At 42.3% G+C, this 27,971-nt stretch overlaps 1 protein-coding gene across 2 annotated transcripts in view; it reads left to right on the forward strand.

The window, feature by feature from the left end:
* The window catches only part of ZNRF2 (zinc and ring finger 2), a 75,283-nt gene extending 47,811 nt beyond the window's left edge, over window positions 1–27,472 (forward strand). The window contains exons 3-5 of one of the 2 annotated variants that reach the window (XM_038740307.1): window positions 12,608–12,713; window positions 17,172–17,250; window positions 21,905–27,472. In XM_038740307.1, the coding sequence (XP_038596235.1) occupies window positions 12,608–12,713; window positions 17,172–17,229 (164 nt within the window). In that variant the 3' untranslated portion in view covers window positions 17,230–17,250; window positions 21,905–27,472. The remainder of the gene's footprint in view (window positions 1–12,607; window positions 12,714–17,171; window positions 17,251–21,904) is intronic. The other variant, XM_038740300.1, reaches the window with a different exon arrangement.
* The last annotated feature ends 499 nt before the right edge of the window (window positions 27,473–27,971 follow it).

The raw sequence follows: 27,971 nt of genomic DNA on the forward strand, positions 1-27,971 counted from the left end.
AAACTCCTTGAACGAGTCGTCTACACCCGCTGCCTCGACTTCTTCAACACCAACGCCCTCCAATCTGGCTTCCATCCCCCACATTCCACCAAAACTGCCCTCTCAAAGGTCACCAATGACCTCCTGCTTGCCAAATCCAACGGCTCCTACTCTATCCTAATCCTCCTCGACCTCTCAGCTGCCTTCGACACTGTGGACCACCCCCTTTTCCTCAACACGCTATCCAACCTTGGCTGCACAGGCTCTGTCCTCTTTTGGTTCTCCTCCTATCTCTCCGGCCATTCATTCTCAGTCTCTTTTGCGGGCTCCTCCTTCCCCTCCCATCCCCTTACTGTAGGGGGTCCTCAAAGGTCAGTTCTTGGTCCCCTTCTGTTCTCTATCTACACTCACTCCCTTGGTGAACTCATTTGCTCCCATGGCTTCAACTATCATCTCTATGGTGATGACACCCAAATCTACATCTCTGCCCCTGCTCTTTCTCCCTCCCTTCTGGCTCGTGTCTCCTCCTGCCTTCAGGACATCTCCATCTGGATGTCTGCCTGCCATCTAAAACTCAACATGTCCAAGACTGAACTCCTTATCTTCCCTCCCAAACCCTGCCCTCTCCCTGACTTTCCCATCACTGCTGACGGCACTACCATTATTCCCGTCTCACAAGCCCGCAGCCTTGGTGTCGTCCTCGACTCCGCTCTCTCGTTCACCCCTCACATCAAATCCGTCACCAAAACCTGCCGGTCTCACCTCCGCAACATCACCAAGATCCGCCCTTTCCTCTCCATCCAAACAGCTACCCTGCTGGTTCAATCTCTCATCCTATCCCGACTGGATTACTGCATCAGCCTCCTCTTTGATCTCCCATTCTCCTGTCTCTCCCCATTTCAATCTATACTTAATGCTGCTGCCCCGATCATCTTTGTGCAGAAATGCTCTGGGCTCTCCTCAAAAGTCTCCAGTGGCTACCAATCAACTTACGCATCAGGCAAAAACTCGTCACTCTTGGCTTCAAGGCTCTCCATCACCTCGCCCCCTCCTACCTCACATCCCTTCTTTCCTTCTACAGACCAGCCCGCACCCTCCGCTCCTCTGCCACTAGCCTCCTCACTTTGTCTTGTTCTTGCCTGTCCCGCCGTCGACCCCCGGCCCACGTCCTCCCCGTGGCCTGGAATGCCCTCCCTCCGCACATCCGCCAAGCTAGCTCTCTTCCTCCCTTCAAAGCCCTACTGAGAGCTCACCTCCTCCAGGAGGCCTTCCCAGACTGAGCCCCTTCCTTCCTCTCCCCCTCCTCCCCCTCCCCCCGCCCTACCTCCTTCCCCTCCCCACAGCACCTATATATATGTTTGTACAGATTTATTACTCTATTTTACTTGTACATATTTACTATTCTATTTTATTTTGTTAATATGTGGTGTTTTGTTGTCTGTCTCCCCCTTCTAGACTGTGAGCCCGCTATTGGGTAGGGACCGTCTCTATATGCTACCAACTTGTACTTCCCAAGCACTTAGTACAGTGCTCTGCAGACAGTAGGCGCTCAATAAATACGATTGAATGAATGAATCAGTCAATCAATCAGAGGGATGAGTCTGGAGCCTAGGTTTTCATTCTTGCCTCCCTCTAAAGCCTTGCAGTTTTTTAGGAACGGGGTTGCTTTCTGACTAGCGAGCAGCTGGTTTTGCCCAGAGTCCAGCACAGAAGGCTCCTTACTTGGGGTTTATGGGCCTGTCAAGCATTGTCCTGTCACCTGTTTTGTGGACTTGTGGAATGGCTTCCAGATCTCAGAAGGTATTCAGAATCACAGAGGGGCACTCTTTCTCACATGCCTCCTCTCCCTGGCCCTTCCACCAACTGGTGGTAACACCCACCTTTTTGTGAATCCTAAATGAGTTATCTTCAACTATGAAGTACCGCAGTGTTTACTCCTTTATACTAGTAGCCTGTATTTTTGGAACCAGATAGTGGGTTTGGTTTTGAATTCCAGATGGCAGACATTAGTTCTCATTTTTGAACCAAGAGCTCATAAGGCATCCAAGGCCTGGCCCTTGTGCTTGTCTCATTTCATTGTTACATAGTATCTATGAAGCTTGTTAAGCATTTGCAAAATGGTTTTTGCTAATCATTCTGCACATCATCTCTATCTTCAAAAAGGTCTTATGAAGACTTGGAATCACTTTTTTCTACAAATGTGTAAAGAGTGTGTGTGTGTGTGTGTGTGTGTGTGTGTGTGTGTGCATGCGTTCATGTAAATGCATCTATAAATCCTTTTTATTAGAGGCAAAAAATGAAAAATATTGAGGATTTTTTTCAGTTTTAACCTTGTTCAGGTTAAAAGGACATATTTCGAAACACTCAGAAGTCCTTGTTTGGCCCATAAACATATTTTTTCTATTGTGATGGTGATATATTGAAGTGTTATATAAACTTATGCAATAGGAGTAGAGCAAGATAGGAATTACTCAGGGTACTTTGTTTCCTTAATTAGTCCTCAAAGTGTGGTGAGTGGAAATAAGGTTTGATGGTTCACTTTGACTAATCACTGGCATCCTGCAGTGCTTCAGGGGGGTCAGTATGAGAAAGTGGAAAATATGACTGAGAGCAATGATAACCTGGAAACTGAATGTACTGGGCCAGTGTAAGATTTTCATGTGGTTCAGGTGTTCTAAAAAGTTAAAGCAGTAGTCCTAGACTTGTGGACAAGAGGAGTTGGGGGAATGGGGAGGAAGGTGGTGGTAAAATGGAATAACAAGAAGCCTAGCCTAGTGGATAGAGCACAGACTTGGCAATCAAAAGGACCAGGGTTCTAGTCATGGCTCCGCCACTTGTCTGTTGTGTGACCTTGGGCAAGCCACTGTGATTGATTGACTTAACTTCTTTGTGCCCCAGTTACCTCATCTGTAAAATGAGGAATGACTGTGAGCCCCATGTGGGATTTGGACTGTGTCCAACCTGATTAGCTTGTGGCTACCCCACCACTTAGTACAGTGCCTGGCACATAGTAAGCACTTAACAAGTACCGTAAAAAAAAGAAGCCAAAGAATTATAAAATGATATGAACAGGAACAGATCATGAAACTTAGTTCCAAAAAAGGAAAATCAGCTATTAATCACATTATTCAAGTACATGTTTTGTTGTTTAGACTGTGTATCTGCTTAATATTTTCATAGTTCTTTACCCAGAAAAATGCTGAAAAAGGAATGTCAGAAAGGTACCCCCCTACAACTTGGTAAAGTCCTGCATGCATGGGCTGGAAATTGGGGGTCCGGTTCCCAGCTGTCTCACCTGGCCTGGCCCAGCACTGGCTCCAGCCTCTAATGAACAGCTAACTGGATTAGAAGTTAATTTAGGCTCATTTCTAAGAGCTCCAGCTCCACCCTGAATGTGTAGATTGCCCCCAGGGGAAGCTGGGGCTTTAAGTTGATGTCAGCCACCCAGTGGACCGCTACATATTTGTAGAAATTACACCTGTATTGCAGCCGCCTCACTGCAGTCTCCCTGAAATGAAAACCCTGAGGTTTGAGTGAAGGGAAAAGGGGGTGTCCTGGACTGGAATAATAATAATAATTATGGTATTTGTTAAGCACTTACACCCATATTGCAGCCGCCTCACTGCAGTCTCCCTGAAGTCAAAACCCTGAGGTTTGAGTGAAGGGAAAAGGGGGTGTCCTGGACTGGAATAATAATAATAATTATGGTATTTGTTAAGCGCTTACTGTGTGCCAGGCACTGTGCTAACTGCTGTAGTAGATACAGGTCAGAAGGATCTGAGTTTTAGTCTTGGTTCTGCCACTTGTCTGCTGTGTGACCTTGGGTAAATCACCCAACTTCTCTGTGCCTCAGTTCCCTCATCGGTAAAATGGGTATTAAGATGGTGTCCAACCCGATAGTCTTGTATCTACCCCAGTGCTTAGAACAGTGCCGGGCAAATAGTAAGCATTTAACAAATACCATAATTACTATTATTGTGATTATGATTATTATTACTATTATACAAGCAAATTGGGTTGGGCACAGTCACTGTCCCATGTGTGGCTCACAGACTCAATCCCCATTTTACAGAGGAGGTAACTGAGGCATTGAGAAGTAAAGTAACTTGCCCAAGGTCATACAGCAGACAAGTGGCAGAGTTGAGATTAGAACCCATGACCTTCTGACTCCCAGACCCATGCTCTATCCACTATACCTTGCTGCTTCTCTGCCCCATTCTGTTCCATTCCCCTGGGGTAGCACTGGGTCAAAATAAGCCCCCAGGACTGCCCTATCATTCCCCCAGACGCTCAGTGTGATTTTGATGTTGTGTGGTTTGGGCCAGTGTTGCTTAGAGGTCTAACCAATGCTGTCGGGTAGCCAGCCCATTGGTACTGGCCTTCAGGATCTCAGGAATCTTTGAGAACCTCTGGGAGAGATGCTGAAATGACATGGATCCCACTGCTGTAATGGAAACCATAACATTTATAAGAAAATATTTATACAAAGATGGCATCTTCCTGACTGATGTTCAGATATGTAATACGTGTTGTTACAGTTGAAAGTGATACGCAAGTCTTCTCAAGATGCTTACTGGCATACACAGTGAAGACTAGAGACTTCATATATCAATTTGAATATGAGCAATTTCTGATTTGGGAGGTGGCAAGGGGCAGGGAAAACAAATGGGGAGAGGTCAGAAGGACTGTGGCGAGGACGAATTGGGTAAATTCCGGGCATGCCTAAATATTCTTGAGGTTTCTAGTATAAACTGTCTGTCTTTCAGCCAGTCACAGTCAAATTTTTTTAAAAAACTATTTTTGCCTTCTGGAAACTTGTGCAACCAGTGTAGAACTCTGTTCTATATTTATCCTAGGATGCCATAGACAGCTGGCAGTGAGAGGTGGCTCTCATATTTGGCTGGGACTGCACATCCCAAGTGAACATGAAGATTGAGAGATTTAACCCATTTGATTTGCTCCATATATATAAGCCCAGACAAATCATGTAAGCCCCCAAAATTAGATTTTCAGTAGGTCTGCCTACAAAGAGCAAGTTACCTGGATAGTGCTCTACTTTTTTAATGGTATTTGTTAAGCATTTACTATTGTCAAGCACTGTTCTAAACACTGGGATAGATACAAGGTCAGCAACAGTCCCTGTCCCACATGGGGCTCACAGTCTAACTAGTGGGTAGAATAGAATGGGTATTGAATCCCCATTTTGCAGTTAGGGAAACTGAGGCCCAGGGCAGTCAAGTGACTCGCCTAAGGTCACACAGCAGGCAAGATGCAGAGCCGGGGTAAGAACCCAGGTCCTCTAGCTCCCAGGCCTGTGGTTTATCCATTGGACCACGCTGCTTCTCACTTCCTATACAAACCCAGGCAATGGCTCCCAAAAGAAGTTAGTGCTTCTGGGCACCAACTGGCACTTTGAGGCCCAGTGGCTAATGCTCACTGAAAAGCTTATTCCCTGGAGAGTGTGTGCTCTCATTCAGTAAGAATAGAAGTGGTGGTAGTGGTGGTAGTAGTAGTCTCACACACTCCCACAGGCACAGATGAGATCTTAGGCAAGTCACTTAATTTCTCTGTGCCTGTCACCTAATATGTAAAATGGGGATTAAAACCTCCTCCCTCCTGCTTAGACTGCTAATGAGGGAGAGATAGAAGAGATGCCGAGTGGGAGAGCTAATTTATAGCAGGCAAAGTGAATTTGAAGTGGTAGAAGTAGGCCCAGGGTCTGGCTTCCCTCTGGGAGCAATCAGCTGTACACCTGCAGGAATGGAGAAAGTGGACGTGGGGCATCAGCCCGGGCAGGGGGAGTGGTGCAGGCAGTTAGGGACAGTGGGCAAGGGAGCTGAGTGTGGTGTTGAGAAGGAGCATGGCCTACTGGAAAGAGCATGGGCCTGAAAGTCAGAGTCCCTGGGTTCTGATCCTGGCCCCCCACTTATCTGCTAATTAGTCATAGGCTATTTAAATTATCTGTGCCTGTTACCTCATCTGTAAAATGGGGATTAAATCCTCCTCCCCTCAACTTAGACTGTGAGCCCTGTGTGGGAAGTGCCTGTGTCCAACCTGATTTCCTTGTATCTACCTCAGCACTTACGACAGTGCTTCACAACTACCATATAAAAAAGAAGACTTAAAGCATCATCAGGTGGAAGGTTGGTGGAGTGTCCAGGGAGGGCATGAGAGCCTGGGATGGGTTGAGCAGGTCTAGACTGTGAGCCCACTGTTGGGTAGGAACCATCTCTATATGTTGCCAACTTGTACTTCCCAAGCGCTTAGTACAGTGCTCCGCACACAGTAAGCGCTCAATACATACGATTGATTGATGATTAGAGTCCCAAAGCCTGGGTGTAGAGCCAAGGACAGGTGCAGGTCTGAGATGTGAGGTGGCAGGGTAGAAAGGTGTGGTTGGCTAATGCTAAGTCGGAGTTGGTGAGATTAGAGATGGAGCAGTGTCTGGAGATAATGACATCGAGGGTGTGTTCGTATTGTTGTGTGACTGAAACACTGAGTTGAGCAGGGTCAGAGAGACAACATGGAAGTTGGGGTGAGTGTCAGTAGCAAGGAGAGAAAGGCACACAGAACAACAGAAGTAGGACCAGGTGAGTGTAGACATGTCTGTCTATTGGTTACAGTGGGTGTTGGGTGCACACCTGTGTGCATGCGCCCACACCCACACACCCCCCCCACACCCCACACCCCCCCCACACACACCCCCAAGCACTAACTATCAGTGGCTTCACTGACAGTCACCTCTCCTGGTTCAACTCCTGTCTTTCTGGCCACTCCTTCTCAGTCTCTCCTGCAGGCTCCTCCTCTACCTCCCACCCTCTAACTGTGGGTGCCTCATTGCTCAGTTCTATGTCCCCTTCCATTTTCCATCTACACCCACTCCCTTGGAGAACTAATTTGCTCCTGTGGCTGCCATCTTTAAGCAAATGCTTCCCAATTCTACATCTCCAATCCTGATCTTTCTCCTTCTCTGCAGCCCTTGTATTTCCTCCTGCCTTCAGGGCATCTCTACTTGGATATCCCATCGACACCTCAAACTTAACATGGCAAAAAAATAACTCATTTTCCCACTCAAACCCTGCCCTCCCCCTGACTTTCCCATTATTGTAGATAGCACCACCATTCTCCCTGTCTCACAAGCTTGAAACCACAGCGTTACCATCTACTTATCTCTCTCATTCAATCCACATATTCAATCTACCACAAAATCCTGTCAGTTCTACCTTCACAACATTGCTAAAATCTGTTTTTCTCTTCATTCAAATCGCTATCATGTTGATCCAAGCATTTATCCTATCCCGCCTTGAGTACTCTATCACCCTCCTCACCTTCCTCCCCACCTCCTGTCTTTTCCCCACTCCAGACCATACTTTACTCTGCTGCCCAGATCATTTTTCTAAAAAAATATTCAGTTCATGTTTCCCTACTCCTCAAGAATCTCCAGTGGTTGCCCAGCCACGTCTGCATCAAACAGAAATTCCTTACCATTTGCGTTAAAGCACTCAATTGCATTGCCCCCTCCTACCATACCTTTCTGATTTCTCCTTACATCCCAGCACCAATCACATCACTCGTCTAACACCTCCCTACTCAAGTGTCTGGCTTGTAACTCCCTCCCTTTTCATATTCGATAGATGACTGAACTCTTTTCCCACCTTCAAAGCCGCCTTAAAATCTCTTTTCCTCCAAAAGGCCTTCCCTGACTGAGCCCTCATTTCCCCTACTCCGTCTCCTTTCTGTTTCTCTCTTGCACCTGGATTTTTACCCGTTGTTTACCCCACCTTCAGCCCCACAACACTTATGTACCTATCCATAATTTTACTTCAGTGTCTTGTCTCCTCCCCTAGACTGTGTGTTCCTTGTGGGTAGGGAATGTGTCTACCAACTGTTACATTGTACTGTCCCAATTGCTTAGTACTCTTCTCTGTAAATGCCATGGATTGTTTGGTTGGATTGTTTGGAGTGAGCTCATTCTTCTTTTGAATGCCTAGGTACATTCATCTACTTGTATGTTGTTATACATCCAGTCTCACGTATCCTCCAAAGTCTTTCCCAATCAAGTCTTGCCCCCCTCCTGTCTTGGCTCTACTTGATTATAGGTATGTACAATTGTGTATTGTACAAGAAGCCCATTTTGGAAAATTGTTTTAGAGAAGCCATGTAATACATTAAAGGAGGTGTGTGTCAGGCTGGATCTGTGAGTGTATGAGTAAAAGAAGGGAACGAAGGGAGCCAGAAATGAGGGTTTGTGCATAAAAGCAGAATTGCAAATACATTTCTTTAAAGGCCACAGTCACAGAGATAGGAAGCTATCCCCATTCAAAGATCAACAGAAACTGTTTACTGTAGCTCCCTCTCATGGGCAAAACTGAAATACTTTTTTTGGCGTTATAAACTCCTGAATTATATTGCCGAAGATGTATTTTATTCCCGACCCTTTTGTCTGAATAATGAAAATTGTCTCCACTGATTATGTGGAAGTATATAACTATCAGATGTCGAAGTGTTTTGCCTGTCCTATATTGAAGAGTGTCATGTTTTAGAAATTAGCACTTCAATCCTGTATTTTTTTAAATTTGCACTACTCTTTTTACATTTATTTTCATAGACTCAAGAAGTTGAAAAGGATCTTCTGAGGTCATGTTTTTGGCAGATGAAATTCAAATAAATGTAGAATGATAACCGTTTGACTTTATCTGAAAAACCTCCTCAGTGTGTAATGTGCCTTGTCCTTTCCAGTTTCTAATATAAGTTGTCCAGCATAAATCCCTCCTACTTTAAGCATAACCTATTTACCCTCATTATTGCCTCCACCGCATACTTTTCTCACCCTGATTTTGGAAGAGGATATAGATTATTTCTTTGTACCACAAAATTGTAAGCAGCCATAGAGGCCTGGAGTTAGGAAAACAGGTAAGAATGCAAGGATTGGAGGGAGGCAGGTGTCCTCTGGGAATGGGGATTTCTTATTAGAGCCCTGGGAGAGGAAGAAGAGATAGAAAGGGAACCTCTAGTGTCTGATTTATGCAGCACCTGGGAGGGTGCAATAGAAGAGAACCAGAACTGAGACCCATAACAGGGGGGCTCAAAAAGAATTCAGTTACACTGAAGAATCACTGAACCACTGAAGAAAGTCTGGTAAGTGTTGGTTGGATGTTTGAGGCGGGGAGTGGAGAGGAAAAGATTGCAGTGGAAGAGAGGCATATTTCCCCTGTGCCTGGGGCTGTGTTTTTGACATCAAAGAGTGGCCTCCAGTCAGCTAACTAGAGCCACACTCTGGTTCCTCACCCAGTTCTTAGATTGTGATTGCCCAAGAGGAAAAGACTCTGGATCTGATTGATTATGTATTACCCACCCCAGGGGTAAGCACAGTGCTTGGCCCATAGCAAGTCCTTAATAAATATTTTAGCTACTTTGTATCTCCATCTAGATGTCTGCCCGCCATCTAAAACTCAACATGTCCAAGACTGAACTCCTTATCTTCCCTCCCAAACCCTGCCCTCTCTCTGACTTTCCCATCACTGTTGACGGCACTTCCATCCTTCCCATCTCACAAGCCCGCAACCTTGGTGTCATCCTCGACTCCGCTCTCTTGTTCACCCCTCACATCAAATCCATCACCAAAACCTGCCTGTTCCACCTCCACAACATTGCCAAGATCTGCCCTTTCCTCTCCATCCAAACTGCTACCCTGCTGGTTCAGTCTCTCATCCTATCCCAACTGGATTACTGCATCAACCTCCTCTCTGATCTCCCATCCTCCTGTCTCTCCCCACTTCAATCCATACTTCACACTGCTGCCTGGATCGTCTTTGTGCAGAAACGCTCTGGGTATGTTACTCCTCTCCTCAAAAATCTCCAGTGGCTACCAATCAACCTACGCATCAGGCAAAAACTCCTCACTCTTGGCTTCAAGGCTGTCCATCACCTTGCCCCCTCCTACCTCACCTCCCTTCTCTCCTTCTACAGTCCGGCCCGCACCCTCCGCTCCCCTGCCGCTAATCTCCTCACTGTGCCTCGTTCTCGCCTGTCCTGCCGTCGACCCCTGGCCCACGTCATCCCCCTGGCCTGGAATGCCCTCCCTCCGCACATCCGCCAAGCTAGCTCTCTTCCTCCCTTCAAAGCCCTACTGAGAGCTCACCTCTTCCAGGAGGCCTTCCCAGACTGAGCCCTCTCCTTCCTCTCCCCCTCCTCCCCCTCCTCATCCCCCTGCCTTACCTCCTTCCCCTCCCCACAGCACCTGTGTGTGTGTGTGTGTGTGTGTGTGTGTGTGTGTGTGTGTGTGTATATATATATGTTTGTATGTATTTATTACTCTATTTTATTTGTATGTATTTATTCTATTTATTTTATTTTGTTAATATGTTTTGTTGTCTGTCTCCCCCTTCTAGACTGTAAGTCTGTTGGGTAGGGACCGTCTCTATATGTTGCCAACTTGTACTTCCCAAGTGCTTAGTACAGTGCTCTGCACACAGTAAGCACTCACTAAATATGACTGAATGAATGAATATCCAAGATATGATTTTATTCATTCAAGTGTCTTTACATGTCATTAAATGGTGAATTTTTATAATAATTCTTTGAGATACATTTCCTTTCTCAAATTTGTAGATAAAGTAGAGAAGTGACCACGCCGCTGCAGCCATATAACCTGATTAATCAATCCATAGTATTCGAGTGCTTGGTTTTTTTTATGGTCTTTGTTAAGTGCTTACTACTTCACTTTGTAGGGGTGTTAAAGTGTGATCTGGGGAGGAGCAGGTGAACAGGTCAGAAAGACAAAGAAGGAGAGAGAGCTTATGAAGTGCCTTGAAACCAGTGGCTGCGAGATTTTGCTTTATACGGAGGGAAATGGAGCATTTTAAGGAGGTTAGAAAAAGGAAAAGAACAATGTTTGAGGAAGATGATCTGGGCTATTATTGACATTCTCCAAAAGAGTGCTGTCTATTCTCTGTTACCACAGAATTCTCTAGTCTTTCTCAGTTCCACCCCTTCTGCCACTCTGGTTTGAGGTTTTATCAAGTGTGGCTGGGCCTGAGCCGGGAAGAGCTGGATCAGGTGGGCTGAAATAGACCTCAGCATTAGAGAGCAATTTAGGGGTAGAGCTAGTAGGTGAAGCGGGAAAAAGGAAAATGGAGCAGGTCCATAAAATAAAATAAAATACGTGGGTGATTCCCAAATCTGCCTCTCTAGCCCTGATCTCTCTCCCTCTGTGCATTTTACATTTCCTCCTGCCTTCAAGACATTGCTACTTGGATGTCCTGCCATCACATCAAACTTAACGTGTCAAAAATAGGACTCTCTGTCTTCCTACCCAAACCCAATCCTCCCCCTGACTTTCCCATTACTGTAGAGAACACCACCGTCCTTCCGATTTCACAAGCCCATAACCTTGGCATTATCCTTGACTCCTCTCTCTCATTCAACCCACATATTCAATCTATCCAGAAACCCTGTTGGTTCAACCGTAAAAACATTGCTAAAGTCCACCCTTTCATCTACATCCAAACCACTATGATGTTAATCCAAACACTACAAACCACAAAACTGAAACTACAAAATTTAGTAATCAGTGGTATTTGAGTGCTTACTATGTGCAGAGCACTTTACTAGGCATTTGGGAAAGTATAAGACTATAGAGTTGGTAGGCGGGATCCTTGCCTACAAGGAGCCTGCAGTCTTCCAGAATTGTACAAGGAACAGGTTTATAGTTTAGTGTTCATATATTCCATTTGACCTGTCATCAGATAACAAATATCTACTGAGCATGTGCGAAGTGCTCATGTTTATGTTAAAGAATAGATATGGTCCCTGCCCTCAACAGGCATTTACTATATGGAGGAAAAAGATGAAAGCACCACCCACAAACTGTTTATGCATGTGCATGCACATACACACCCACATGAATTTTCTAATTATGAGAATGATTAATGAGAATGAGAAATGTAGCAGTGGGACATTAAGCAAGCAGATTGGTGGGTGAGTTATCTGATGTTACTTCCAAGAGAAGATAGACTTGAACTGACATCCTAAGGAAGAAGAAGATCTAATTTGAACAGAAGCCAGAAAAGTGTTTCATGCCTAATAGAGAACTTCGGCAAGACTTGAGAGAGGGAGGATCCAGTGTGTGGCTTGGCTAGGTTTGGTTTTACACCTCCACCGCTACTAGAGCCTTTGAATAAGATGGAATCTGTTGGTGGAAAACTTTGACAACCCCTGTCAGAACTTGTTTTTGATTGTGTAGGCAAAAGCAGCCCCTTGGGCATGGTTCAAGTGGCAGGCCCAGGCAATTATTTTAGGTAGGGAGCGTCTGTAGGTTGGGAATTCACCAAAAGGAGATTCAGGAAGTGACCAGGGCCTGGGCAGTTTGTCTTCTCCTGTATGTTTGACCATTGGGACCTTAAATCTAACCCAAGAGGATTCTTTAGTATTTAAAATGTGATTTTGTCAAAATGTTTCAATATTTGGGTGCTGGTATACGGGATGTAGATAAGTAGCAGTTTAATTTGGAGCTGTCAAAAAATGCCAAGTAAGATTAGATGATCTCTATAATGAAGACCATTTGTAAAGCAAATGTTGTGAAGATTATTTGTTTATTATTAAGTTTATTCCTGTTCTCTTCCTGCAGAGGATGTGCTGATTAAAGATGCTGGGGAATGTGCAATATGCCTGGAAGAGTTGCAGCAGGGAGATACGATTGCAAGACTGCCTTGTCTATGCATATATCATAAAGGGTATGTGTTCTTTAGTAAAATAGCCATTGCTGCTTAAACAGGCTTCTCTCCATAGCTCATTTTTACTTATAATTTTCCAAAGAAAATATTTTCTCTGAGAAAAAAACTTTATTGGGTCCATGGAGGTAGGTTTAACCTAACTCAAAAGGGAATTTTTTTGTTGAGCTTGAGTATAAGGAACCATAGATCAAACCAGATTTGAGAAAAACCTAAGACCATAGAAATTCCTTTTCGAGGTCAAAACACTGGCCCTTCCAGTATTCTGTTCAGAAAAATGGCAACAATATCTTCCAAACATTGTTGTTGAGGAACAGTGTTGCCCTCCCTGACACTTACCCTAAGGGGCAGGCGTGGATTTTCTAATGTCTTGTCCTTTTTCCATTCCAGAGCCCGTTCCCTCTAGTTCTCCAAACTCCTTTTGAGCCCACTGATATTTTTTTTGCTTGTTTAATAAATATGAAAAAAAATACTTTAAGAGACAGGGACTATGTCCGACTTGATTATCTTGTGTCTGTCCTGGAGCTTAACACAGTGCTTGGCACATAGTAAGTGCTTAATAAATTCCACTAATTACTATTATTGTTACTATTATTACACTCCGTTTAAAGGAAGTAGTACGTGGAGTACTCCTTCACAAATGATGTTCAGTTGGTTTTAAATTCAAAGTATGAAATTTTGGCTTTTACGTTCCTCCCCTTTTCCATGTTGCTCTGTATGACTAGAAGAACTTGGCACCTCCCTTCCTTAATTCAAAACTCTTCTCAAATCCCACCTTGTGCATCAAGCCTGCCCAGACTAGATTAGTTGGGTGAACATCATTATTTTTCTCAAATGTCTGTGATTACTTTTATGGGTAGTTTTAAGTGTGTGATCAGAGCAGAAATAACTTTCTTCATTCTGAGTGGGAAAAATTAAAGGGGGGAAAACAAGTGATTACTTTGTGCAACTACTGTACGATATTTAATCATTTATTTTAATTAATAATGCAGATTTTTTTAAAAAAGATGTCCATTAGCCAGGGCTAGATCATTGCAGAGGCTCACGGGACTCAAGCTCCAGCCCTGGGCTCATGAGGTCCCATGGGGATTTAAAGGCCCCACCCTCAGCTGTGACTGCTTTAAGCACATCCCATTAAAACAGTTCTGTCCGGTGCTGCCAGTGGTGCCAACTTGTACTTCCCAAGCGCTTAGTACAGTGCTCTGCACACAGTACGTGCTCAATAAATGTGATTAAATGAATGAATGAAAGAATGCCAGTACGTGCATATGCTTCCATCATCTCCTTCCTGCCCCGTATCACTGCTGCTGTAGTTGTAGGCTTGGGCTGGATCCGCCGCCTGCCAGATTCTCCCAGATCACTGTGGTTCTGAGTGTCTAAATAGCCCGTCTGATTTCCCCACCCCAGCCTCAAGCTACTCGTGCCCCTCAAATACCCGGAGCCATGTGTACATGTTTGTTTTGAAGCTGGCAAAAGCTCGTGGTCTGTGGAATTTGAAGAGAGAAGGAAGTATAGTCTAGGTGAAGAGGAGCGTTGCATTGCGGTAACAGTCATGCACCTTGCAACACCTTGCACCTTGCCACAGTACATAGGATGCTATCTGCATCGCAGGTCAGATGGGGGCCTGGTGAGACCCTCAAGCCATGGGCCAAATAATAATAATAAAGATGGCATTTATTAAGCGCTTACTGTGTGCAAAACACTGTTCTAAGCGCTGGGGAGGTTACAAGGAGATCAGGTTGTCCCACGGTGGGCTCACAGTCTTCATCCCCATTTGACAGACGAGGGAACTGAGGCCCAGAGAAGTGAAGTGACTTGCCCAAAGTCACACAGCTGACAATTGGCAGAGTCGGAATTTGAACTCATGACCTCTGACTCCCAAGCCCGGGCTCTTTCCCCTGAGCCATGCTGCTTCTCCCAAACCAAAGCCCTCCTAGATCTGGCTCTGCCACTAGCCCACTCCTACACACTTCTGCCCCTTTGACATAGGGGCCTTCTACCATGTAGGGTCAGCGACAATGTGCTCCCCGTATGATTAGGGTGAGGGAAGCTGAGAAGGGACCGTTAAGGTGTTTATTCCTAAGTTTGGAGTTTTATTATAACCCCACCGTAAGTGTTACTAATTAGGTAGCAGCCATTCTTTCTTAGGTTTTATTAATAATGATTGTATTTGCGTTTATGTATGCACACACATATAGGCAGTTAATGATTAAGAAGCAGAAGTGCTTAGTACAGTGCTCTGCACACTGTAAGCGCTCAGTAAATACAGTTGAATGAATGAAGTACATTCCAGAAAGAGAGGCTGTAGTTCTAGCCTTAAACTATCCCTTGTGCGTCCCTTCTTTCTCTCTTTTCCCATTCATTCTTTTGGTCGTATTTATTGAGTGCTTACTGTGTGCAGAGCAGTATGTACTAAGTGCTTGGGAGAGTACAATAAAACAATAAACAGACATGTTCCTTGTCCAAAACGAGCTTACAGTCAGCCAGGGGTAGGGGGTTGGTGGGGAGACAGACATTAATATAAATAACTTACAGATGTGAACATAAGTGCCGTAGGGCTGGGAGGTGGAGAGAACGAAGTATGCGGGTCAGGGGGACACAGAAGGGAGTTAGAGAAGAGGAAAAGGGGGCTTAGTCAAGGAAGGATGTGCCTTCAATAAAGCCTTGAAGGAGGGGAAAGTAATTCTCTGTCAGAGGAAGGAGAGCATTCCAGATCGGAGGCAGGACGTGGGTGAGGGATCATCAGTGAGATAGGCGAGATTGAGGCACAGTGAGAAGGTTAACACATGAGAAGGTTAGCAGTAGGGGAGCAAAGTGTGCAGGCTGGGTTGTAGTAGGGAAGTAGCGAGAGGAGGTAGGAGTTCCATCACTTATATTATTCTGATGGTATTGACACCGGTCTACTTGTTTTATTTTGTTGTCTGTCTCCCCCTTCTAGACTGTGAGCCTGTTGTTGAGTAGGGACCATCTCTATATGTTGCCAGTTTATACTTTCCAAGCACTTAGTACAGTGCTTTGCACACAGTAAGTGCTCAATAAATATGAATGAATGAATGAATTATATGGGGAAACGTGGGGCCTTCTAAAGCACAGAGCTTTCTTGGGTCACTGCACATTTTCTTCTATCCTAAAAAATAGTTTGTATATATGTAGATATAGATATATTCTCAGATTGGTTAGCTTTCTACCCTCCCTATCCCTTTCTAAGTTATTTGATCATTAGAAGAAATTGCTGTAAGCTTAACATGAGAAAGTTAATTTTTGCAATTCCTGGCTCGGGTTTGTTTAAATTTATTACATTATTGTAGAGGTATCTATGACACACTCTTTGTAAGCCTCATCCTACTCTGTTATTGTGTTTAGACCCTCTGTTATTGTGTTTAGAAAATGTGAGAACTAAGATGGAGGGAGGGGTTTGGTGTAAGGGTATCTGTGGCAAAGGAATTTTTAGTCTGAACATTTCTGCCATAACAGTTATAATTATTTAAAATATTAGGGACTTTAGTAAGAAAAACATTTTGCACATTTAAAATTTGAGAAAAAAATGGAGTACCTCACAAACTCAAAAATGGCATATAGTATTAGTAGCTGGGAAATTGACATATAAAAATTTGAAGGGGAAGCAATCAGTTTTAGAGATCTTCATTCTATACACAATGAACTTTGTGTATCTATGTAAAATGAAGGGAAGGAGAAAGAGGAGCAGGGAGGTTTTGGAGCCTTTGGTATAAGTCGGCATTCCTGTGAATGTCTGTACATGTGTCTCTATGTCCCAGTTAATATTCTCCTTCACAATCATGTGTATGTCGTAGTATGTTTTCAGGTGTGCCCATATGAGTGTGGGTTTTTTCTAAGGTGGGTTCTAGACTGAATTATGTTTCTTTTTAAAGAAAAGTTTTACTACATGTACTTCAAGTAGATAGGGTAATTGAGTGGTGGATTTACCAGAGGAACAAAAAAAAAGGCCATGCTTTAAGGTAGCAAATGAGTGGTGATCCTAATGGGTCCGGAATAATGAAAGAATCAACTTGCTAGTCTGGAGTCCATTTTTAAACATATTACCGGAGCTCACTGTGTTACTGAACTGTTAGTTTATTTTTTTTTTACAAACATTATCTTTTCCTCAGATCTTTGTCATATTTAAAGTACTCTATTCTGGAAGCCTCTTGTGGGCAGGGATTGTGTCCACCTACTTGGTTGCACAGTCCTCTCCCAAGTGGTTAATACAATGTTCTATACACAATAAATCCACTAATTAATTGGTTGGCTCTCTTCATCGTGTTATAGTCAAAATTTCACTGATGCTACTTGAAGAGTCAGTATGCAATGAACATTTTCTATATAAATAGAACAATGATAATGATTAATGATCGAGACCATTCTTAAATGATTTGTGAATGATTTTCATGCTTACATGATCATCTCATTATTCTATTCTTTTATTTTTCTCTCTGGTTTCAGCTGCATAGACGAATGGTTTGAGGTAAATAGGTCTTGCCCTGAACACCCCGCAGATTAAGGACCAGATTCCTGTGTATAGGTAATATACTGCTATTTTAAGTTCATTTAAAAAATGAGAGCTACTTTTAAGGATTGAAGCATATTACACTGACACTTTTGTAATTTGATTCAGTAGTTATTCTTAATCTATTTTAATCCAGTCAAATTAGCCAAATAATGTATTTACTGTACCTTGTTATGCAAGAATTAGCAGTATTGAGTGAATATGGATTGATTTGTTCTTTTCTGTTTGCATCTCCCTCTCCAATCCTCACTGTTTAAGACCAAGTAAATGTTTCTTGGCCTTAAATTTGGCAACTTAGTGAGGTTAAACCAACCCAAAGAAATCCCTTTATATATACAATCAGCAAATTGAAAGAAATTATTCTTCCTCCTTTCAGTATCTGAACAAAAAAAAAGACCATGCTTTAAGGTAGCAAATGGGTGGTGATCCTAATGGGTCCAGAATAATGAAAGAATCACCTTGCTACATCTCTGAACAACACTCTGACCACATGAGATGTGAATTTACAGCTGCAGCAGTGACCGCCAGGGTGATTAAAAACTGGAGTTAGAGTGGCTAGAAGGGGAAGACACTGAACTGGAAACGTTGTTAAAACTGAGAAACATTAACCATATACCTAATTGTGGCCAAAACTTGCTAAAGCTACAAAAAATAATCAGTTTAGTTGTTATAGACATAGGGTGCTCTCATTTCCCAAAATGTTCTCCTTTGAGGTTGAGAGAGAAAGAGAGCAAAACAGGAAGATAAGACATTGAGAAAGAGGACTTAAAAAGCAAGATGTGGAGAAGGTGGGAAAAGTAGTTAAGGAAAAGGATAGAGCACTGTGGGAAGATTACCAGAATTGTTAATTGGTATAGATTTCACAGTAGAGTCACTGTTGGCTGTAGGCCACGGTAGGCACGGTAAGGAATCTCGCCCCATCCCTCCTCCCCTCCTTAACTTCCATCTTCAACCACTCACTCTCCACTGGTTCCTTCCCCTCTGCCTTCAAACATGCCCACATCTCCCCCATCCTAAAGAAAACCCTCTCTTGACCCCTCCTCCCCTTCTTGTTATCACCCTATCTCCCTACCATTCCTTTCCAAACTCCTTGAACGAGTCGTCTGCATGTGCTGCCTCGACTTCCTCAACACCAGCTCTCTCCTCGACCCCCTCCAATCTGGCTGCCATCCCCTACATTCCACTGAAACTGCCCTTTCAAAGGTCACCAGTGACCTCCTGCTTGCCAAATCCAGTGGCTCCTACTCTATCCTAATCCTCCTCGACCTCTCAGCTGCCTTCGACACTGTGAACCACCCCCTTCTCCTCAACACGCTATCCAACCTTGGCTTCACAGAGTCTGTCCTCTCCTGGTTCTCCTCCTATCTCTCCGGCCATTCATTCTCAATCTCTTTTGCGGGCTCCTCCTCCCCCTCCCATCCCCTTACTGTAGGGGGTCCTCAAGGGTCAGTCCTTGGTCCCCTTCTGTTCTGTATCTGCACTCACTCCCTTGGTGAACTCATTCGCTCCCACGGCATCAACTATCATCTCTACGCTGATGACACCCAAATCTACATCTCTGCCCCTGCTCTCTCTCCCTCCCTTCAGGCTCGTGTCTCCTCCTGCCTTCAAGACATCTCCATCTGGATGTCTGCCCTCCATCTAAAACTCAGTATGTCAAAGAACGAACTCCTTATCTTCCCTCCCAAACCCTGCGCTCTCCCTGACTTTTCCATCACTGTTGACGGCACTACCATCCTTCCCGTCTCACAAGTCCACAACCTTGGTGTCATCCTCGACTCCGCTCTCTCGTTCACTCCTCACAACCAATCCGTCACCAAAACCTGCCAGTCTCACCTCTGCAACATCGCCAATATCCGCCCTTCCCTCTCCATCCAAACCGCTACCTTGCTGGTTCAGTCTCTCATCCTGTACTGACTGGATTACTGCGTCAGCCTCCTCTCTGATCTCCCATCCTCCTGTCTGTCCCCACTTCAATCTATACTTCACGCCGCTGCCCGGATCATCTTTGTGCAGAAACGCTCAGGGCATGTTACCCCCCCTCCTCAAAAATCTCCAGTGGCTACTAATCAACCTATGCATCAGGCAAAAACTCCTCACTCTTGGCTTCAAGGCTCTCCATCACCTCGCCCCCTCCTACCTCACCTCCGTTCTTACCTTCTACAGCCCAGCCCGCACCCTCCGGTCTTCTGCCACTAACCTCCTCACTGTGTCTCATTCTCGCCTGTCCTGCCATCGACCCCCGGCCCACATCCTCCCCCTGGCCTGGAATGCCCTCCTCCGCACATCTGCCAAGCTAGCTCTCTTCCTCCCTTCAAAGCCCTACTGAGAGCTCATCTCCTCCAGGAGGCCTTCCCAGACTGAGTCCCCTCCTTCATCTCCCCCTCCCCATCCCCCGCACCCTACCTCCTTCCCCTCCAGCACGTGTATATATGTTTGTACAGATTTATTACTCTATTTTACTTGTACATATTTACTATTCTATTTTATTTTGTTAATATGTTTTGTTTCGTTGTCTTTCTCCCGCTTCTAGACTGTGAGCCCACTGTTGGGTAGGGACCATCTCCATACGTTGCCAACTTGTACTTCCCAAGCACTTAGTACAGTGCTCTGCACACAGTAAGCGCTCAGTAAATATGATTGAATGAATTGACATAGGTCGGATTTAAGTTGTGCCATGAAGGCTCTATGATGTGAAAAACCAGGTGCTACAGTAGAGGTCTGGGGAGACAAAATTAATTCACATGTGATTTTTAAATTGGAAAAATTAGAGATTAGGGAGGATTTCCTGTATTTCCAAAGTTGTATTTAGTCCAATAGAGTAGAAACAAACTAAAAATTAAGAGTTTTGAGTGAAGTAAATATTAGAAGTTCGCATTGAAATATAAATTAATGGAAGTGGTGGGGAAAAGTCCCACCCATGTCATCATTGGGGATTTGCCAGCAGATGCCCAGAGATTCAGCCCTGTAAAAAGCTCAACAGTTGCCCTGATTAGTAAGGGGAGGCTTCATCCCTCTCTTGGAATACTAGCCGTAAAGCTACTTATCCCTCCAGTTTCCTCTTGATATTCAAGAAGACAGTACTTAAGTATTTTCTTCTGTTACTTCAGTTGTTTCCTTCGTTCACCTCTGGGCTACAGGTAAGAAAGCTTAATTTGGTTACAGAAGAATGAGCATAACACTGTCCTCTCTTGCCCTTACTGCCCCGGGATCATGACATTTCTTTCCTCTCTCTCCTCCCTCCCCCTTCAGATTTACTGTCTCTCATGTTCGGCCTTATTTACTCCTATTCACTGTGGGCTTGGTGAACAGAGGAGAGCCCCTAGTTCCCATCGACCCAAGTTCTACTCGTTTTGCTCTCTCTTGGGTTAGGTAGGTTATTCCTCTGATCTTCTACATCAACATGAAGCCATGGGGGAATTCCAGGCTACTCTGGTTTGAGAGACTTTGAGTAGTTCATTATAGCTCGAGGGGATTTTTTTTTCTTAATCCCCATTTTGCTAAAGAAGCTGCCTCCGGAAAACCAGTTTGTCCAGAGAGAAAATGGTTGGATGAGAGGTCCTAAGAGCTGTGGCCTGGGATTTCCTGTATTGCCTTAAAAAAAAAAAAAGGCTGCAGAATCAAAGAATAGTTGACTGTATTGCAGGGAAGATTGTAGGTCATGCCTGTTATAATTTATCTTTTCCCCTCAGAGGACACATGCACCTCTCCTTTTGCTTGTGTTAGCCACCTGTGATATATTAGCCATCTCTCAGCCACTTTTTCAGTAACCCCATTCCCACCTTCTTCGGGGCGAAACCTGGAGAGTTTACCCTGCCATCATTTGAGATGACCTTTTCTTTCACTTCTGTAGAAATGCGAGCTCCTTACTGTAAGTGCCAAGTCCATGGGGGCATGGGAGGATAATGATCCCTACAGATGTTGGAGCTGGGCACCCAGATTTGCTCACCCTCAGGTCTCTGATAAGACCCGGATGTTTTCAGGCCCAGCTGAAAAAGCCCAAAATGATGGCGACTTCCTGGCCTATTAGTTTTTGAAGTCTGTTCCCTCCCGGACCTCATTTCCCATAATAATCTCTGCCACTAGACTATAAGCTTATTGTGGGCAGGGAATGTGTTATATTGTTGTGTTGTACTCTCCCACGTGCTTAGTAGTACAGTGCCCTGCGCACAGTAGAACTCAATAAATGCGATTGATTACCCCTTTTCTGTCCCCAGACTCAAAATTAAAAGTTGGTACCTCTGCCACTTGCTATACCTTGTTTTCTGAAAGTGGGGCGTTTGCTGTTTGTTTGTTTTTTTAAGCTACAAAATATCAGTTTAGTCTCAGCACAGGCTTGGTTCTGTTAGAACTCGGAGGAGATAAGAGGCTTTTTACTAGTATTCCAAGCAAAAGCTGAAACCTGCCCCAATTGGTTACGTTTCATAAAACCAACAGGGCAGCCTCTGAGCTTTTCACATGCATGGTGTGTAAGGCATCGGTGGACACCAAGAAATCACATGATCTGACCATTCAATTTTGAAGAGCCACCAATTTGGATAAGAGTAGTTCATGTTTTAAATTCTGAGTATTCAAAATAGCGTGGTCAGAGGAGTGTTAACCAAGAGTCTCTTGTTTTCGAAAGTGATTTCTTTTATCCTTGAATTGAAATGTGTCTATTTTTAAACAGGTTTTCTTATGTCTTCTTTTCAAGATGCTTGGAAAACCGAAAAGATAAGAGAATCTGAAAACAAAGATGCGGGAATATCCAACCAGAAATCTGAGTTCTGTGGAACTACTTGACGAAGATGGACAATCAAATGGAAGAATCCTACTGAAAGGACAGTTGCTTGCTGTAGAGCTCAGTGTACCAAACTTGCATATAAAGGACACACAGGGATTTTGAAAATGCTGCACACTGAATAGTCATCTCCCAGTTCTTGATAAATATTTTGTATTCAAACGCCAAAGTTAACTGATTTCTTAGTTCATTTCTTTTTTAAGTTCTTTAGCACTGCAAGCAGGTTATGGTGTTTTCTTTTGGTTCGTCTCACTTTTTTCCAGCATTTCTTCATTTCTGAACTCCTGAATGAGGAAGATCACATATTTTCTTCTCATGAATTAAAGTCTCCAATGTCAAACAGAGATATAATCCAGCAGTGAAAGTTTATTCCTGGAATATCAATCATGGTCTCAGTGTCCGTGATCTCAAATCCCCACCCCAACACACTTTTTTCCCCCCACGAGTGCAAAATGTAAATTTCTGCATAGGAAAAATATATTATATATTTAATTTTTTAAATGGGTATTTAATTGTCAGAATGCAATCCAAAGAGTAAAATCATGTTAGGTTATTACATTTGAACTGCTCAACTAAGATTGCTACACTGTTACAGTTTAAACATTCTCATTTCTTTTTTAACTGCTTGCCGATAAGACTACAGTAAAACATAAACTTGCAGCTATGCAACTTTTTTAGGAGAATAAGAATTACCAATCTTAAATGCTGCCAGCAACAGTAATTTCATTTTAACGGGTATTTTTTCATTTAATTTTTTTCAGGAAGTTATTTTACTGTATTTTATTTTTCATTTACAGGCTGTCACTCTAGGTTTGGGAGGCAAGGAGGAGTCTGTAATTTAGGTTAGTTACAGAAATGAGCAAAAGAAGAGTTTCCAAGTTACTAGTATTGAACTCTGGGGATAGAACTCACTTTAATTTTGGGGAACATTTGATGTAGATTTATTTTTTTAATCAAAATTAGAACATCTTTAATCATTTGTCACATAATCTAGAGGCTGGCATTTGCTAAGTAATGCTTTTTCACAAGTACCAACATTTTCTTAATTTATAATTTATTCATGTATTATTATTGAACTGTGGAACATAGGACCTGAAGAGACTTCTTAACCAAGTCGTCAGCAGGAAGAAAATGTTGTGAGCAAAATTTTGTGAATAAATATTATCAACAGCAAAATATATCTGAATAGTTCAAAAAATACTGGAAGAGATAGGGCTAGAGAAGAACATCTTTTAAAAATCAAGAATTTACAAATATGTAATTTCTACAGTTTCAACATAAAGGAAAAATGTGATCAATGAATATTAGCAGTGCACTTTAATTGTACGACATAAATGGAAGTTGCCTAGTAAGGAGTTCTTACTGCAAGCTTTTCCTCAAAAGTGTTTAGGTATTAGATTGTCCATTTAATGCTATTGCACTCATGTTTTTAATTTCTTTAGATTTTTTCCTATTCTGTTGTTTCTGTTTTCTTTTAAGAAGGACAAGTATAGAAGCAACTGCTGCTACCCAGAATAACTTGTTGGTTGTAAACTGACTTTTTAATTGCTTGCTGGGGATTGTAGAATAGATAACATTTTTCCTTAGAGTTATGATGTGAAATGTCTTTTGTTATGCTGCAAGTGATAAAGAAATCCAAAATTCCTTATGTCCACTGAAAGCACAGTTTCAACTGTGCTTTTTAAACCATTAAGGAAAAAGTTCCTCCTCCTTTATTGGTCTTATTAAATCTGAGTGGAATCCTTATGTCATTTATTTTTTGTTTTGTAAATTTTTACTCCCCTCACCCCTTCAAATTATAATCAAATAATACATTCATTTTCCTTAATTGTGGTAAGAATTAATTTTGTTGCCTTACATTCTTGAAGGAAAAGTCAGTTATTGAAGCTCTGATAGTTTACTGCCGATATTTTCCTGGAGTTTACTTTTATGATTTGATTTGTTTCCTTCATTTCATTTTCTGAAAATAAGTGTGAGTATTGTTGGTTTAAAATTCACTTTTTGTGCACACTGGTAACTCTCCAATCTGTCCCACAGATCAAGGTGGTAATACTGTCAAAATAATTTGTTTTTCAGAGAAGAAAATCGGTGTTGATTAATGTCCTGTTGTGCTAGATTATTAAAACCTATATAGAGCCAAGTTTCAACTTAAATTAGTCGTTGGCTAGCCCTTCCTGTAATAAATTCTTCAGAAGTTTCTTCCAGTTACTTTCTCAAAATATTAATCTCATAAGTATTAGAAAATTGAATTTGAAATGCAAGTGCTCTAGAGTTTGAGTTCCGAACCAAAAGTTAACATATTCTAGAAAATGCAGGCAATACACTGCTCCAAGTTGCAGTGCAAACTTCTTTTTAAATACTTGATAATAATATTTGTTCACGACATCTTTATCAGGGAGATATTTAAGATCTGAGTCCTAACTACTGAAGGCTAAATGTCCAGATTTTGAAATGAAGGCTGAAAGTCCTGATTAGTGATCGAATTAGGTCCATGTCACTTTTGTAAATACTTTTTTTAAAGAAGAAAATTTGCTGCCTTTAGGTAGGGAAATGTATATAGGGGAAGCAATATGTTTTAAGGTTTTTGAGTGCCATGCTTGGTCTATAAACACGTTAATGCCAATTTTGACTCCCCAAGGTTCCTTCAGCTGGCTCATTTCTTGCCATAGTATGTAAAAGAAACTCAGGTTTTACTACAATGAGCAATTTGTTAGTAGTCAGTATATTTTAAAATCATTTTCAAAACCTGATCATGAGCCTGGTCATAGTCTGTGTTTCAAGAGCAGCAACGTAAGTAATGCATGTTTGAGTGTTTGATTTTGTGGACTAGATGAAACAACATCAAGAAAGTCACACTGTTGTTTGTTCTCTATTTCTTATAGTGCAACAGTTCTCTTTCTCTTTAAATGCAATGAGGTATTTAAATTTTCTCTCTTGATATTTGACTTGATCAAAGTGTAAAAGAAAAAAAAGCATGTAAAGCTTTTCTGCGATACCTGCAATATTTATTTCAAAAAATGATTTGTTTAAGTGAACTAATTTGAGTAATGTTAAATTCATTTTCAAGATTTAGTTTACTGCAGTATTTCTCAAACTAGGGGTTGGGTAGGTTTAGACCAATGTTTTGAAGCTGTGAATTCTGTATGAGCATGGGATATACATTTATTTGAAAGACAATGTAGATTATGTAAAAAAAAAATTCTGGTATTTGCATACTAATGAAATTGGAGGATGAGAATTTCCTAATAAGCTCCACTATTCAAGATTCTCTCAAGCCATGCCATATGTGAGAAGGGGATTGAATTCAACTTCTTACTGGCTTCTACATTATTCATCAACTGATTTCCACATCATTTTTAGCTTAAAGAATATGTACAAGTCAATTTAAGCCATTTTTCAGTGAGAGGAAATTAGTGAAGTGATGATAATTGGTATTAATGCAATTGGTCTGTCACAACTAGGTGGCTTAGAAGGGGCAGCCATTTTTCTTGCAGTTAAAGTTGCCTTAGGGAAATCTTGTTAGGCAGCTATTGTGAGATTGACTGTAAAGTCATTTTATTATTCTTGTGCAAGTGTTTTTCCTAGTAGAGAAGTGCCTAGCTCATAAGGAGCTATTTTTTTTTTTGCTTGCCTTTTCTTCTGCAGTGTGTGGCTTCTGATTCATTCTTTGGTTTTGTGACTATGTATTCTTTCTATCTCTTGGGTTTTTAGCTTTCTTCCTAAGCCAGATATAGTCGTTCTAAGTGGCCACTTGATATTTTCCTTTGAGACGAGAGGAAGGGTTTTCGTTAATTGCCACTGGAAACAATGATATTCCTGTCTGACAACAGCAGGGGCAGTTTTTCCAGTTGCTCAACTCTGTCCAAGCAAATTGCCTGGGGTGTGGGACCCTGAAATGAGGTCTCAGCTTTTAAAAACAAAAGCAATATGTTCTATTTCAAACAGAGGTTTTGATTTACAATAGGAAATGAATGGCTTACCCCCACAGTCACCTGCTGGCTGTTTGCCAAAAATAAGAGTCAAGATCCTTCCCAAGACTAAATGTGAGAATGAATCATTGGTTTCTGAAGATGGGGCAGGACAGTACTGTTATAGCTAAGGTCCAGAGAATCGGTATATTCAATCCAAAAGCTGTTTTTCCCAAAGTAAACAGCTGTGGGGTCTTTTTAAAAGGAAAGGCTTAAACTGGAACTAATTAAGATGTATCCTCTTCCATGCCTTCTGCCTATGTCTCTGTAAAGCGGCTTCTCCTCCTGACCATTTTTTGTAGCAGTAGTCCCTCCACATTCTCCCTGCTCCCAGAGTATTAAAATTAGACAGACTTCGCACTGATGGGTTATATTTGCCTTAATCAGATCTGTTTCGGCAGAAGGTGTTGTGCAACGATGTATTACATTTTACTTCTTCCACATGACTTCTAACTTAGGAGGTTCAATGTTCACAAATAAAAGAAACCACTTGTAATCATAACTGGTAACTAACCTCTTGATGCATTTGGTCATTGTTTCCTTTCAGCTCTCCTGTATCAGGAACTTGCATCATCAAATATTCTGTGGTATATAAATTGGCACAAGCATTCAGACATAATATGAATAGTGCACAGGCACTATCCATCAGATGTCTATAAGCTTACCAGTTTGAACTGAAGTGAAATTACTCTATCCCTGTTGTGTCTTAGGAAATAAATCTCCTAGATAACTTAGGCAAAGCATCTCAATATTTTTAAATGGAGAGGTGAGAGGCAAGCTCTTTTTTTAAAATGGCATATGTTAAAGCATTTACTATGTGCCAGGCACTGTACTAAGCTCTGGGGTAGATACAAGTTAATCATGTTGGGCACAGCCCAAGTCCCACATGGGGCTCAAGACCTTTATCCCCATTTTACAGATGAGGTAACTGAAGCACAGAAAAGTTGCACAGTGGACAAATGGAACTGGGATTAGAACTCAGGTCCTAGGCCTGTGCTCTCTTCACTAGGCCATACTGCTTCTCTTCAGGAACTGTATTTTGGACTGCCCAATTTTAGTGTATTTAAAAGATGACAGCCCAGCAATGTCATGCAACTGAGGAAATATATTTTCTGACACCTTATCATTACTTGGAGTAGAGCATAAAGGATACAGCTAGTTTTGCGTACCTCTTTCTAAAAAAATAAAATGGGGCCAGAAGCGGTAAATGAAACTCCATATCAGCTTAGGAAATGTGTGGTTTTTGTAACAATAATAGACAAGATGTCATCATTATTCCCAGCATAAGCAAGAAGGTCATTTGAAATGTTTAATACAAAAACTGCCTGTAAACTTTGTATTTGAGGATGATTGGAAGATGAAACCGTAAAGTCTGTGGTTTTTTGGTGGTCTGGCAGTACACAATCATATGAATATTTTTTCATTGATTTAGGGTATGTTTAATAACATTCCATTATGTAAAATATGTAATAAATCTTTTGAAGTACAACTTGTATAGTGTGTTGAGATTTGGATCTTTTTCAGATCGACCATAATGGGAAAAAATCAATCTTATTATTGGACATTTTTAAGATTTTTTCATAGTATTTCTGTTTTCAAAGAAATAGTATTTGTGTTAGATGTGCCAAGTAACTTATCAAGAAAGATAAGGGCGTGGTGAATGAGGGTCTATCTATATTCAGAAGGAAACACGCTGACACCTTTCTCTCTTTGATGCACTTCAGGATCCTTTAAATTAGACTGTTTGGAATTTAATGGCAAATGTACTTTTTTCCAGAAGAACATCAGAGCTATGCCTATGAATTCACTTTTCATTCTGATCTGAGAAATGCATTTGCCGTCATTAAGAAAGATCAGTCGATCAATGGTATTTATTCTGTACCTAGGATGTGCAGAGCATGCTACTAAGTGCTTGGGAGAGAACAGTATGATAGAGTTGGTAGATGTGTTTCTTGCCCAGAAAGGAGATGAAAGATGAATTTTAAGTT

Source organism: Tachyglossus aculeatus, chromosome 2 (assembly GCF_015852505.1).
Source record: "Tachyglossus aculeatus isolate mTacAcu1 chromosome 2, mTacAcu1.pri, whole genome shotgun sequence".
In the NCBI taxonomy this organism is placed as follows: domain Eukaryota; kingdom Metazoa; phylum Chordata; class Mammalia; order Monotremata; family Tachyglossidae; genus Tachyglossus; species Tachyglossus aculeatus.